Genomic DNA, 13037 nt, shown 5'->3' with positions numbered 1-13037 from the left:
AATTTAAGAAAACTCGGGTTTAGGGGCCTGACCTCAAAATCGGAACGTTGGATTTTTATAAAGATGTGCCTCCGATTCATACTTCGTTTTTCATATGTTTATTTTGACTCGTTGTCGGACAAAATTGTTGTCGAAATACTGACGCATTCGTCAAATCCAACGTCGGACATTTTTACTATCGGACTAGAAAGTGTCGGACTACTGACGACCTCCCTTTTTGCTATTACTCCAGGCAGTCAGGTGGTGTCAACCAAACCCTATCTAACTGATTTTCGTAATCAAACTGTGAACTTCATCGAAAAAGAAATCGACCAAAACCAAATCTGATCCAACACCAAGCCAGACGTAATTTTAATCGAACCAATCATCAAACTGTTTTTTTTATCAAGCTTTGTCAAAGTTAAACTTAATCAAACTTAATGTTGTCCGATTAATGTTCGCCTGAGCTCAGTTGTCAAACTTTAATCGAATACCGTGAGAGGTCCTAAAGCCGACAGCCCAGCCTAAAGCCGATGGGGTCTTTCAAAGATACAAACTAAAATAAAAACAAACCTTTCGCTGTGACGCAACGAAGATACCAAAGTGTCAACTAAACTGAGAGATTTGATATATTGAACCAATTGAACCAAATAACAATGATTGGTTCTTATAACAAAACATATTTTTTTATTGCAATATGCACAACGTCATAAATGACAACAGTAGTAACAGCATCATAAAAAGTAACGAGATGTTTTGATTTTCCAAAGCACACGAAAATATAAAAGAGGTCTGTGTACGAGCGTGCTCATTTTGAAACGTTACGTAATCAAGCCTGGTTTCTATTACTTTACACTGGCACTTGGCTTGATTGCGGGGCCAGGACTTTGTGTAAGGATACATATAGACGACGTATATTACATTATATTATATATTACATGATAAAAATACAAATAGACGACGTATATTACAATTATTATGTATTACATGACACCTTGCTTCTATTCTAGTAGAGATAATATATGTCGTCAAAGAGTACACTTAAATGATAGTCTGTTTGTTTCTTGATAGAAACCAGTCCAAGTTGTTTCGTATTTTTCCCGCACAAGTCACTTTTATTACAAAACTGTTATCGTTTTAAAAAACATGAGCAACTGATTCAGAATAAAAGGTAATTATTTTTACAACTCGCACTTTTTAATTACATTAATTGACATCTTGACATTACAGCTATCTTGTTAGATGTTTTGTTTCGAGAGTTCTAGCAATAGTTTATCGTTCAACTTGGAGAGGGAATGTTTGTAAACATAGAATTTTTTTTCATAACAGTTATTTGGGGGGTCGGAATTAGGCTGGGCTGTCGGCTTTAGGACCTCTCACAGTAGTTGTTTTGGAGAGCACAATGGTCCTTTGAATAACCATACCGTGAGAGTGGGTAATTTGCATCAGTGGAGGCTAACAGACATAACCCTCAAATGAATGACCTGTCTGGTCATTATAGAAATACAAAGTTAAATCAAAACAAAAATGGTAGAGAAGAGCTGCGAGCGGAGCTGAATATAGTTTATTTTAATGATCAACCAGGTCATTCATTTGAGGGCTATGCATGTTAGCCTCCACTGATGCTTAAGTTACCCACTCTCACGGTAGTCCTTATTAAAAACACTGGCAGTGTCTAAACTTAAACTCCCATATCAGGATTAGAAATTGAGACCCTTACCGTAGGATCACGTAAGATTCCGATTCCTGCTATAACATTCCACTTGCCACTTGAAAACAGATGATAGTTAGTTCCGACTAGTTGAAAACAATGAAACAAGTTGGCCGATTATAAAAATAATCAAAACATTACAGCACCTGACCCCGAGAATGTAGGTGAAATTTGAATCAGACCTGAGAGATGTAGATATGCATTTAAAAAAATATTGAATGTTTTAAACAAAATTTGAACTCCCAAAATCCTTTTCCAGGGGATAGTTTCATTACTTTTGATAGATAGGCTAATTTTTTGGTCTTTGAAGTCTCCCATTTTCGTTATAACCCCCAGAATGTAGGTTTGGAATGGCTTCTTCATAGTGCGGAAAGGGGTCTGACCCCCCTTCTTGACACCCCCCAACCTTTAAAAATGCCTATCCCCCAAGGGTTTTGGTCTAAATCTTTTATGGTAAAAAGGTGGGGAAACAGTAAAGAAAAATTAAGTCTGGCAAATAGAATATTACTTTTTAGTGAAAATAAAGAACTTCCTTTCATGCTGACCAAATTTCATAACAGTGCTGGGAAATAATCTACAATCTTTTAGCGCTGTGAACCCTAAGTTAAGTTAGGGCCTATTCCCTGTGCCAGGGGAAGGTTCACCTCCTCCTCCTCCATAGTAAAATGTTGATATTTTTTCGATTGAATTAATTCTAACAGGAAATTTTAGAAATATTTTATGCCAAAATAATATTCTAAAGAGCTTTTGGTATTCTGAAAATTGGATTTTTTCGCTTTTTAACCCCCAGAATGTAGGTGAAAAGATTGGGTTGCTGAGAGCAAAATTTCAGTATTCATCGGAAAGTTTTGTTCTCTAAGTGAAATTTATACTTTAGAAATATACTCTGACAAAAAAAATAATAAAGATATTAATTTTATCGTGCTACAAATGATGAAAAGTAAAAGAAAGGACGAAAAGAAGAGACAAGAAGTTGTTTTTATTTTTTAGGTTGAAGATTCTGTGTTAAAATATGTGAATAATGTAACAACACCTCTGCCTCACAGCCCCGGTGGAACTTTTCCTACATCGGGTCAAAAAATTTCTACAAATTCCCAATGGGGATAGAAATTTATTGTTCAAAACTTAGGCAAATTTTCTGATTGGGCTGGGGTCCCAGCTGGTCTGGGACACGTCGTAAAAGCTTAAAATGCCAACATTAATCATCTCTTATGAAAGTACAACAAAAACGTTTTATATAATTTGACAGACTTTTCATGTCGGGTTATGAAGGCTCCCAAATTGTAGGTCAAGTAACCCCAAAAGGTAGGTCAAACATTTGCGTTAAAATATCTAACTTAGAACAATAAATATTCAAATGGACTATTTTCCACATTTCCTTAGTTCATTAGGAATAAGAAAATACCCTACTAATTCCAATAGATTTCGATTTAGAGAGGATTTATTTTTAAAATGTCTCAATTCGAGTAGTATCCAATCAACTTCGATTCAGATTTTCGCCTGAAAAAATCAATTCAAGCATAACTCTCGTCGTCGATTCTTTTGGTCGGTTTTCCAGGTATTGAGGTTTAATGTTTATGCAATGCTGTAGTTTTTTAGCCTGGAAATGTTGATGATATCACGTTATACTTTACGAAAAACGCGAAAAACGTGTATAAAGAGTAGGTTTTTAACATAGAATCTAACAGGGTAGGTTTTTCAGGGTAGAATCTGACAGGGTAAGGTTTTTCACAGTAGAATCTGACAGGGTAGGTTTTTCATCAAATTTTTCTTCTGACAGGGTCTATTTTTCATCAAATTTCATTTCTGACAGGATCGACTTTTGAAACTCCAGCGGCACGTCCCCGTCGGTCGTCAAGGTCAGTGCCCCCCCCCCCCGGGTACTCCTCTTGGGATTGGTTTAAGATTTAACCACATGATCAAAAAGTGAGCAAAACAAAATAATTTCTGATGACAAGTTCAAGTAAGAAACAATGGAAAGAAACAAAAGGCTTCCAGACCAAGGTTTTTTATACAGATTATGGAATAACTAATTACTATGCATAGGACTCTCCCGCTGAAATTTTCCGGAGCACTTAAAAAAATACTATTTTTCTCTCCCGAATATTCCGGAGCTCTTCCAGCAGCTTGGTAAATACCGTATATTTTGCTTTTGATGCAAATGAAGCTCACACATTCTTTTTTTGCCCCCTGATAGCTGACAAATAGTCTAGGCTAGATTTACCTCTTTTCTCTTTTTTTTCCAACAATAAAATGCTTACATACCGTCAACTGCTCTAACTTGGGACTATCTGACAAAACATGTGACGGCAATTCGGCCACCATTTCACCGAACCTCAAAAGTTATTTGATTTGAGTTAATGAATGGCGTTTTAAAAAATACATGATTTATTTTTCGCACCGAGTAGGCTTTTAAATTGAAATATAGAAAAAATCTGTTAAGTGGAACACACGCAAAAGTCTGGAACGAAGAAGACCAAATTAGTGGCAAAACAATGGAGCGTTTGATGTCACTTGCGCAGCAAGTTACGCACTCATTTAAACTGTTAATCCCATTGGGCGATAGGCGGTTAGGCGGCAGGCGTTCTTTAACTCTCCAATCGGTGTCCGGTCCTTTTGAATGAAAACAAAAAAGTTAAAAAGGGTGCGCTATCAGTGAAAGTTATCGTGACATGTTATGACAGAAAGTATGTTTGATAAACTTGGTGGAGTTATCAAAACAAATTTGTTGTCAAAGTTAATAACAGTAAATGAAAATACAGGCCAGATATCAACAGTCGCATGTTTCAACCAATTGTCCCAAGTTAGAGCAGTTGACGTTAGTTGACACATAATACATATTGACAGAAGTAAGCATTGCCAAAAATTTTTAATCTTCATAGGATCAATACTCAACCACAAATCCAAAGACTGATGTTCTTCCTTTGAGGAATATGGACCAATTTTGTTTTCCCCTTTAGTGCGCGAGAAAAAAATGATTAGCTGGCGTTCTCCCGCGGACAATAATAGAGATGAGGCGACAATTATGGCCGAGTGTGCTAATGAGTCAATGTTGACTCATTTTTATTTAAATGATGAGTTTATGGACACAAGAATATGAATGTGTGCTCTGTATACATATGCATTATTTTCGTAAAAATGGGATAAATTATTTTCCTGGGATCAGGCAAGGCTTCAACAGCTGTCTTTTTTATTAATGATATTCATGATAACCTTTGCCCCTTAACAATATATGTGACGTAACAACTTTGCTGCCATTATTGATGGCAAAATAACTTATTTTGTATTGAAACCAGGGGTTTACAAAAAAGAAAGCTTAGTTAATGACTTGTGACGTATATATAATAGAATTAAATATCTTTTGGAAATCTATTGTATAATTAAAGAATTTCAATGAAAGAGTTTTTTTCTTTGTCTCGGAATATTTTGACTTTTGTAATTATCATATCTTTTCTTATTTTTTCTGAGGGTCCTTACTTGGAAAACATTGCTGCGGAGTGCAAATGTTTTGCCACCAATAATGGCAGCCAAATGTTCTGATTCATTCTAGATAAACGAACAGTTCGGAACGTTTAGGAAAGGCTTAAGACTGTCCCGTTTGTATTTTCGATCGATCTGTGAAGTTGTTGTTAGGGGTGTTGTAGTTCTTTTAACTACCTTTACCCATTGAGGATTTTAATTAGTTTACTTAAGTTTCTGTATCCAGCCTACTGAACTTGTGGAATTTCTGATTAAAATTTAAATAAGTAAGATGGAAAAGACATGGAGATGGAAAGAGATTTAATTTAAATAAGGATTAAGAGGATTTTAGAAGATTATTGATTTTAATAGACTGTCCCGTTTGTATTTTCAAAATGCTTGTGATGACACATTTGGTGATAAGTCATGAAATCAAGAATGATAAGAGTAAACCAAGAAATGTATCTTCATTTAAGCCTTTATTTAATCTCGACCTTTTTATAGCTATTAAAATATAAGCAATATTAATGCAAAGGTCAATAAATGATTTTTCTTCCAGTTTTTGTACTGACATTTCACTTCACTTTTGCAGTATTTAACTTCACACTTTTTTCTACTCAAATTTGAGTTTGCAAACTGATAAGTAACTACAACTATATACTAAATCAGGTTTCTTTTGGTTTTCTTTTTAACTTGAATGAAATAAAGAGACTTGAAATTTACAACTGAGCAGGGTTTGAAATAACAGTCAAATCCCATAATATTAATATAATTATACTTTAAATTAGTTTTTCATTTCATTTAGTTTGATAGTAAGTGGCTCTGGTTCGAATGTGTATCTATTTCATCGGTCAACAGGAGAAATTGACAAAATCTTCACAGAACATAAACATGAGGTTCTTACAGTTGCCATCAATAAGAATAATCCTCTCCAGGTAATTTTGCATCCGATTACATTTAAAGATTTTATGTACAAACAGTATGAAGTAAGCCCTGAATACTAATGTATCAACTAATAATGAACAAAACTTGATTTACAAGCAGGAATATCTAACCAAACACCTTCGAACGATCAACTTGATTTTCTTTATGATGAACCCATAGTCTGCGGCCGGGTCAGAAAATTATTATTTTTTCATTCTGTTGACACTTTGAGCACAGTACTTTTAATTTATTCATATTTTCATTTTCAGGTGATATCATGTTGTAAAAAGAAATTGATGATATGGGACTACACAGATCTGACTGTTGTTAAGGTTTGACTTTTTATCCTAAGATATGCATTATTCATTCAAAGTTTTTTCAAATGTCAATTTTCAAGGAATTAGAGTTGTGCAGCGCCAAGTCAGTCCTCTCATTACGCTGAATAGGAGTATCGGGTGTGCTTTAAAAAACGCCCCTAACTTACATTTCCCTATCGAGTTGAACTGCTTAAATTTTATGTGAGTATTGCACATTTTATTTCAAAACTTTTCTCGAAATTAGGTACAGTTACCTCAAATGATTCTAAAGTTATGAACATTCTCGTAAGATCACTACTTTTTGTGTTGGTTATAGAAGCAGTTTATAATTGACGTCAAAAACGACATCAAAAAAGTGTCTAGATTCTAGATTTCCTATTAGCTGTAAATACAGCTCTGGAGTGAAATTGAAGTTTAAGAGCCATTTTCTGTAAGAGTGGGGCAGGTCCAGATAGTAAGGAATTTTAAATGATCTCATTTTTGGATATTTTGTTCTTCAAGGTGAAAAAATGAGAAATCCAAAAGGACAAGTCTCAAAAATCCATAATGGTGGATTTATTTATGGAGTTTTAAAGATTTTGCGAAAATTCAAAAAAGCCAAAAATTAGCTGAGATAGCAATTTCTAGCCCTAATAACTTTTTGCGCCCTAAAGGTCACGTGGATTTTTTTCATATATTGAAACTATACCAAAAATACTACCAAAATCCGAAAAATAAAATTTGTGACCATAAGGGCGCACACAGCTTTGGTGGCCCAAAAATACAAACATTTCAATTTTCGGTGTACTTTGAGCTCATTTTGCAGTCCATCTAGAAGAAATTTTCACAGAAAATTGAATAAGAATGAAAGAACACCATTTGGACTGCCTAAAAATCAAATTTTCAAAGTCTGAAATTTTCTCAATATGGCGCCATTATGGTTCAAATGTGGTAATAATTTTAAAAAGTAGCATCTTTGAGCTGCGCCAGCCGCCTGCGCCCCAAAATCTGGAAAATTTCACTTTGAGGGTCTGATAGTCCACCAAGTTGACTTTCAAAAACAACAAACAGAACTTTGTGATCTCTAACCATCATGGAAAAAAATTACATTGAAAAATAAAGATCTAAAAGGTCTAAGATAAAGGTCTAAAAGACCCAAAAAGTGATTTAAAACACTTTTTTATCACATAAAAAGGCTAAAATATCTGTAAATAAGTAAATTTTAGGTAAATTTGGTAAATTTGGGTAATATTAAGAGCCTTTTTTTTTAATCTTCAGAATAAAGAAAGTATGATACCTCACCCTCTTGGATTTTGATCTAATGATCTATCACACAAGAAAATAAGACTCTGAAAATTTCACTTTGATATAATCTAAAGTAGTTTTGCAGGTACAGTGTCTCAAAGATAGGCTACTAAGCGAAAATTGACCCCTAAAAATCATGAACTCTGGTGGGGAGCAGATTTTGAAAGCCAATGAATTTTTATTCAAGTACATTAGAAAGCTGATTTATAGTGGATTTCAAGAACTTTTTTTAAGGAATCAGAAAAAATCAAATTGAGTCTCCAAAATTTTCCCCGAAAATCTCTAGCACCTCCTGTAGAGGGCTTCAAACTTTGCGTAATCTGGGTTTGGAAGCACTTTTAGCTGTCTGCTGATGGTCCTTGTGACTTTTTTAAAACTAACTTTTGACCTGGAGTGGTTTACTGGTGGGTTTTGGCAACAAAAATAACATTTTCAGGATTTCTATCTTTGCGTAACTGTCAAAAATGGCCGAAAAAATTGCTATTTTTTAAAACTCACCCGGTATTCTCCTCAGACTGGAAGAAAGTTTCTAAACAGGCAGATATTTTTTTTTTTTTTAATATATGATTTGAAAAACTACATTACACTTACGAAGATATACTACTTACAAAAACAAACACAGAAAAAATAAATAGCTCCCCCCCCCACAAGGCACTAAGTGATATCGCCAAGGGTACTAAGCTATTGAATAGAAGAAAAAACTTAAAGGGAAAACCATCACTTAAAGGATAAACACAAATATTTAAAAAATATAAGAGCGTGTAAGGAGATCATTAAACTAAAATAAGGCACCACTAAACCTCTCAGAGTCAAGAATAAATTCAATGGCGAGATTAATTATTGAGTTGTTTAGGTTGAAAGGTAATTCTGGATCACCATACAACAAAAGGTTGAAGAGCTTTGAAGGGCTTAGTGGATAAATATTTATGTCTAGGTAATGAAGTTTGTTGAACAAAAGATGCCTTGCCTGAGAGTAAATAGAGCAATGCAAAAGAAAGTGTTGAGAGTTTTCGATGGAATTTGTTCTACATGCACAAAAAGGATCTAAGGTATCACGAAAACCGTGTCTAAATTTATGCTCATTGAGGTGACTAAATCCTACTCGAAGACGGTTGAGAAGGACCACACCCTGGTTGTCACGAGCTCCAAAAACAGGGGAAGTTACAGGCAGATCGATCTATCATAGTTCACGAATGGGAAGATCTTCTCAATAAAGTTTTTACAGCTTTGAATTGTAATTAAATGCTTTACATTTTCCATTGCAGGCAGTTTCAAAGATATTATAGTAACTAACCAAGGATATCTAAGTGAAGCCTTCTTAGTGAAAAGCCTTATAAGTAATACCTTACATAATATAGTCTACAGAACCTTTGAGTTTGTGCCTCTTTCCAATTTGGAAGGATCCTCCTGCTCGAGCTAGTGGCATGAAATATGAGTAATTTTCAAATTTTCCTAGCTACAGATCACATATTATCTATGTTATGGAATATGTACCACTCATTTTCATTTCTTTTTTAATAGACTATTAAATTGAAGATAGAAAATGTCACTGGTGTGTTTATAAACTCCAGTTCAATTGACCTTGATTATGTTTATTTCAAAACAAAAGGTAAAGACTTCCTTTATTCATTTTCTTTAGTATTGATTTCACAAACTGGTAGAAACCAATAAATAATCGATTTAGATGAATCGCTTCACAGTTCCCTCCAAGCTCTTAGTTACAATGAAAAAAACTCTTGTGTCTTTGGATTTAGTTTATTTGCACGTGTCTCTTTAATTTCAGAATCCTTGAAGTTGAAGAAACGAGAGAAAATTGTACATTCTATGGTGAAATACAAGATTAAAGATGGAAGTCAAGAAACAATAAGTAAAGTAGACTCGCGTGAAAATTCAGTTGCATTCAGCTCGTGTGGTAATTACATGGTATGTCTTCACAGGAGAGACTTGATCCTACACAAAATAACCACCAACGAAACAACCAATCATCAAGCGCCTTGTAATGAACTTGTATGTGTTGACATACATCCTCAGAATCAATGTATTGCTACTGGTGACTCTCACGGTCGTATTCTTGTCTGGTATAATATGTTCGATGGTGTGAACTCACCACAGAAACATGTTGTTCTTCATTGGCATTCGATGGCACCCAATGATGTCATTTTCTCACCTGATGGTAAACCTTGACTATGAATCATTTTCATTTTAATTCTTACAATAAGCATCTTAATTCAATCCCAAGCTGAAAATTACTATAAAGTATAGCTTCAAATTCATCAGACATTTTAGGAACAAAACAATAAAGTAAAAATTTTGATCATCATCATCAGCTCTTCATCGACCGTCGGAGACGGTTTCTTTCATAGCGGTACGCTAATCTCATTTTGCCTTGGCTCATTACTTTGTCTACCATTTACTTTCGGTTTTTTTAACTAGATTACCCAGGTGTTTCTCTTATTTTCCCCTGAATATCTTTAATTCGAAATTGAATAATCGAGACATGAAAAATGGCTATATTGTAATATGTTGATCTGTTTTCAATGAATAATCTAAAATGTACTGTAGATGACATGTATGCGTTAATGATGCGCGTGCTCTCTCGCGAGCGTGATGCGTGATGGAAGGCGGTCGTTTCAGTTTACATCCACACTGTGACCTAGTTTTAGAAGAGTTTAAATTGATCATTGATTTTTCAGGGTTATATTTACTGTCTGGAGGTAAAGAAAATGTTTTGGTACTATGGCATTTGGAATCAGAGAGCAAATCATTTCAACCGAGGCTTGGTAGCAAGATCAACCATCTTTTCTGTTCTAAAGACAGTCGGTTTATTGGTGTCACAATGGATAATAATAGTAAGGAAATTTTTAAAAAGTATTGATGGTAAATATAAATCTTGGCTTTTGATCCAAACCTGTTTGACAATATTGCCATCTCAAGAGCTTTTTTTGCGTTACCTTATTCCCACAATAAAAGTAGGCAAGTTTTTTATAATAACAGTCTTTAAATCAGACACAGCAAGAAATCTTTAATTATATAATCATAATTGTTAATACAAAATTTCTCTCATTATCTTCGTATGATGATTAGTGTATTGACTTCTTTGGATTTTTGTTTTAAATTGTTTATATATTTTACCCAGCATTGAAACTTGACTTGCCCTCATACATAACTGATATTTTACACCACTTTTTTTTTTTAGTGATACAAGTCATATCAGCAATCGACCATACCCTCAGCAGTGTACTCAAGTTTTTAGCACCAGGTAATAAAAACTCCTCTTATCGAATTTTGGAATCGTGAATATCAATAACTACTGGAGGTATAATTTTCAGGTTGGATCTAGGCCTCCTGATTAAAAGGTCTTGGTCTGATTATTAAGTCCTCAAATCAAAAATTCTTTCTGAGGAACTTAAGAAATCTTACAAAAACTAGCTGCAGACCTGTCCTTCTCTTTTACATAGAATACGGTTTCAGTATTCAATTGCCTGATGTTCTACAAAAACTAGCTGCAGACCTGTCCTTCTCTTTTACATAGAATACGGTTTCAGTATACAATTGCCTGCGTTTTAGGACCAATATTTCAAACCCTAATATATATTCTTGTGATTCCCAGTGTATGCACTACTACCTTTTGTCTTTTAGTGATCGACTCCTCTTCAGGATTATCATACCATAAACAATTCGACAGCCTCGTCTTCAATGGTAGCCCTGAAGGACAATTGCAATTCTATCAGCCAAAAAGTGATAAAGTTCTCATGACCGTATGTATCACTCTATTCTGTTCATGTTTTAAAATATAATCATAAGATTTTGAGATACTGCAGTGTTATTGATGTTCCATTTTTTTAAAACATTTTGACGAAATATGTTTAAATTTTAATGTACCTTTTCTAATTGATTCAAAGCTTGCTTTAATTTAAAATTGGCAATCCTTTTCAATTCAAATATTACTTTTAGCGTTAATAATATATTGAGGGCTCACAAGTTCACAAGGGTTGACGAAATGCTTAATCTGAAGGGTTGTATCTGATTTGATGTATTCTGGTTACTTTTAGAAAATTGACTTCATTCAAATCTTATCTCCTTTCACATATAGCTTTGATAATATTAAATTTTAGTTAGCTCAATATTACAGTTGACTCTATTCGATCTTCAAGGGAAAAAATCTTTTCAAATTAGAAACATTCGAATAATAGAAAGTAATTAAAACCAATTTCCAGACGTGAGGGAACCAATATATTAGTTCGATTTACAGAAAGATTCGAATTAGAGAGAGTTGACTGTATTTAGCTTTTTCATCTTTTAGCTGGATATCTTATCAAATAATGTAATAAGCTCAACCAAAGAAAACGAAGATGTCTTTTCAACGGTTATTGATAAGGTTGCCTTCAATGAAACTGGTAACTGGATGGCTACAGTGAGTAATTGTTGAAATACTCCTATCCCCGATACCTAGTGTGCAGGGGAGGGGGTTCAAGGTCCCACTTAGAATTTTAGGTACCACCACTTGAGAAACTCCCACCTCATAGTTATACTGCTTTCACTGATCGCTAACTGCTTGGCTTGATTAGGCTTCCCATATAAATAGATAATTGTGTCTAGTAATAAAGCTGCCTAGTCATGTTGTTTTCTACTCTGGTTGTCAACAGCAGAAATCGATTTTTTTTCAAATAAAAACGTTTGAAAATCTGACCTAAACAACACGGCGTACTTGTCAGCTTTATTATTGGGAACACTTCCACGAGAAATCTGTAGTAAGCTATCTAGTTTTTAAAGGAATTTAATTTGATAGTTGCTATGGAAAAATTCTTTCCAATCAGTATGGCAGTGCTGCTTCGCATGGCATATAATAAAAATAAATGTTATATGGAAAAAGGTCAATTTCAAAAATTTTGGTTGAGCCAGATTCATCATTAGGTTCATCAGGCAATCCATGAATATTTGAACTTTTGCCACGACTATGACAGTCTCTATCAAAAATCGCTAGATAGAAGCTCTACGTTCCAGAAAGAAATTTAAGTGTTGTTTGAAGTTTTTCAGGGAGTAATTTCCCTTTATCAATTATTATGAACTTCATTGTGAGCAATTCGATGTAGCAAATGAATTTTTGTTTTGACATACAGTACATAACCGGAATGCTAACTCTCTGTTTTTACAATATAAATATACGATCTATTATTTTTTATACTTCTGTTTTAGCTTGATGTCAGGAACACACCTGTATTGCCTACAGAACGAAGATTGTGCATTTGGAAATATTTAGACAACCAAAAAACGTAATCATGTTTCTAATCATGCATTATACATACACATACACGTTCTTACAAGTTTGTTCCGTTCGTTCGTTCGACCAACATTTTAAAAAC

General features: G+C 34.2%; 1 protein-coding gene across 1 annotated transcript in view; it reads left to right on the top strand.

The window, feature by feature from the left end:
* Positions 1–13037, top strand: part of LOC136822210 (WD repeat-containing protein 75-like) — a 28981-nt gene that overhangs the window by 575 nt on the left and 15369 nt on the right. Inside the window, exons 2-10 of the mRNA XM_067078452.1 lie at positions 5955–6084; positions 6343–6405; positions 9196–9283; positions 9458–9847; positions 10368–10523; positions 10871–10933; positions 11314–11432; positions 11978–12088; positions 12871–12947. Coding sequence (XP_066934553.1) covers positions 5955–6084; positions 6343–6405; positions 9196–9283; positions 9458–9847; positions 10368–10523; positions 10871–10933; positions 11314–11432; positions 11978–12088; positions 12871–12947 — 1197 coding nt within the window. The remainder of the gene's footprint in view (positions 1–5954; positions 6085–6342; positions 6406–9195; positions 9284–9457; positions 9848–10367; positions 10524–10870; positions 10934–11313; positions 11433–11977; positions 12089–12870; positions 12948–13037) is intronic.

The sequence above is a fragment of the Clytia hemisphaerica genome, unplaced genomic scaffold (assembly GCF_902728285.1).
Source record: "Clytia hemisphaerica strain Z4C2 unplaced genomic scaffold, Clytia hemisphaerica genome assembly, whole genome shotgun sequence".
Taxonomy (NCBI): domain Eukaryota; kingdom Metazoa; phylum Cnidaria; class Hydrozoa; order Leptothecata; family Clytiidae; genus Clytia; species Clytia hemisphaerica.
Note: the sequence above shows the minus strand (reverse complement) of the source record. Positions and strands in the feature narration are given on the sequence as shown.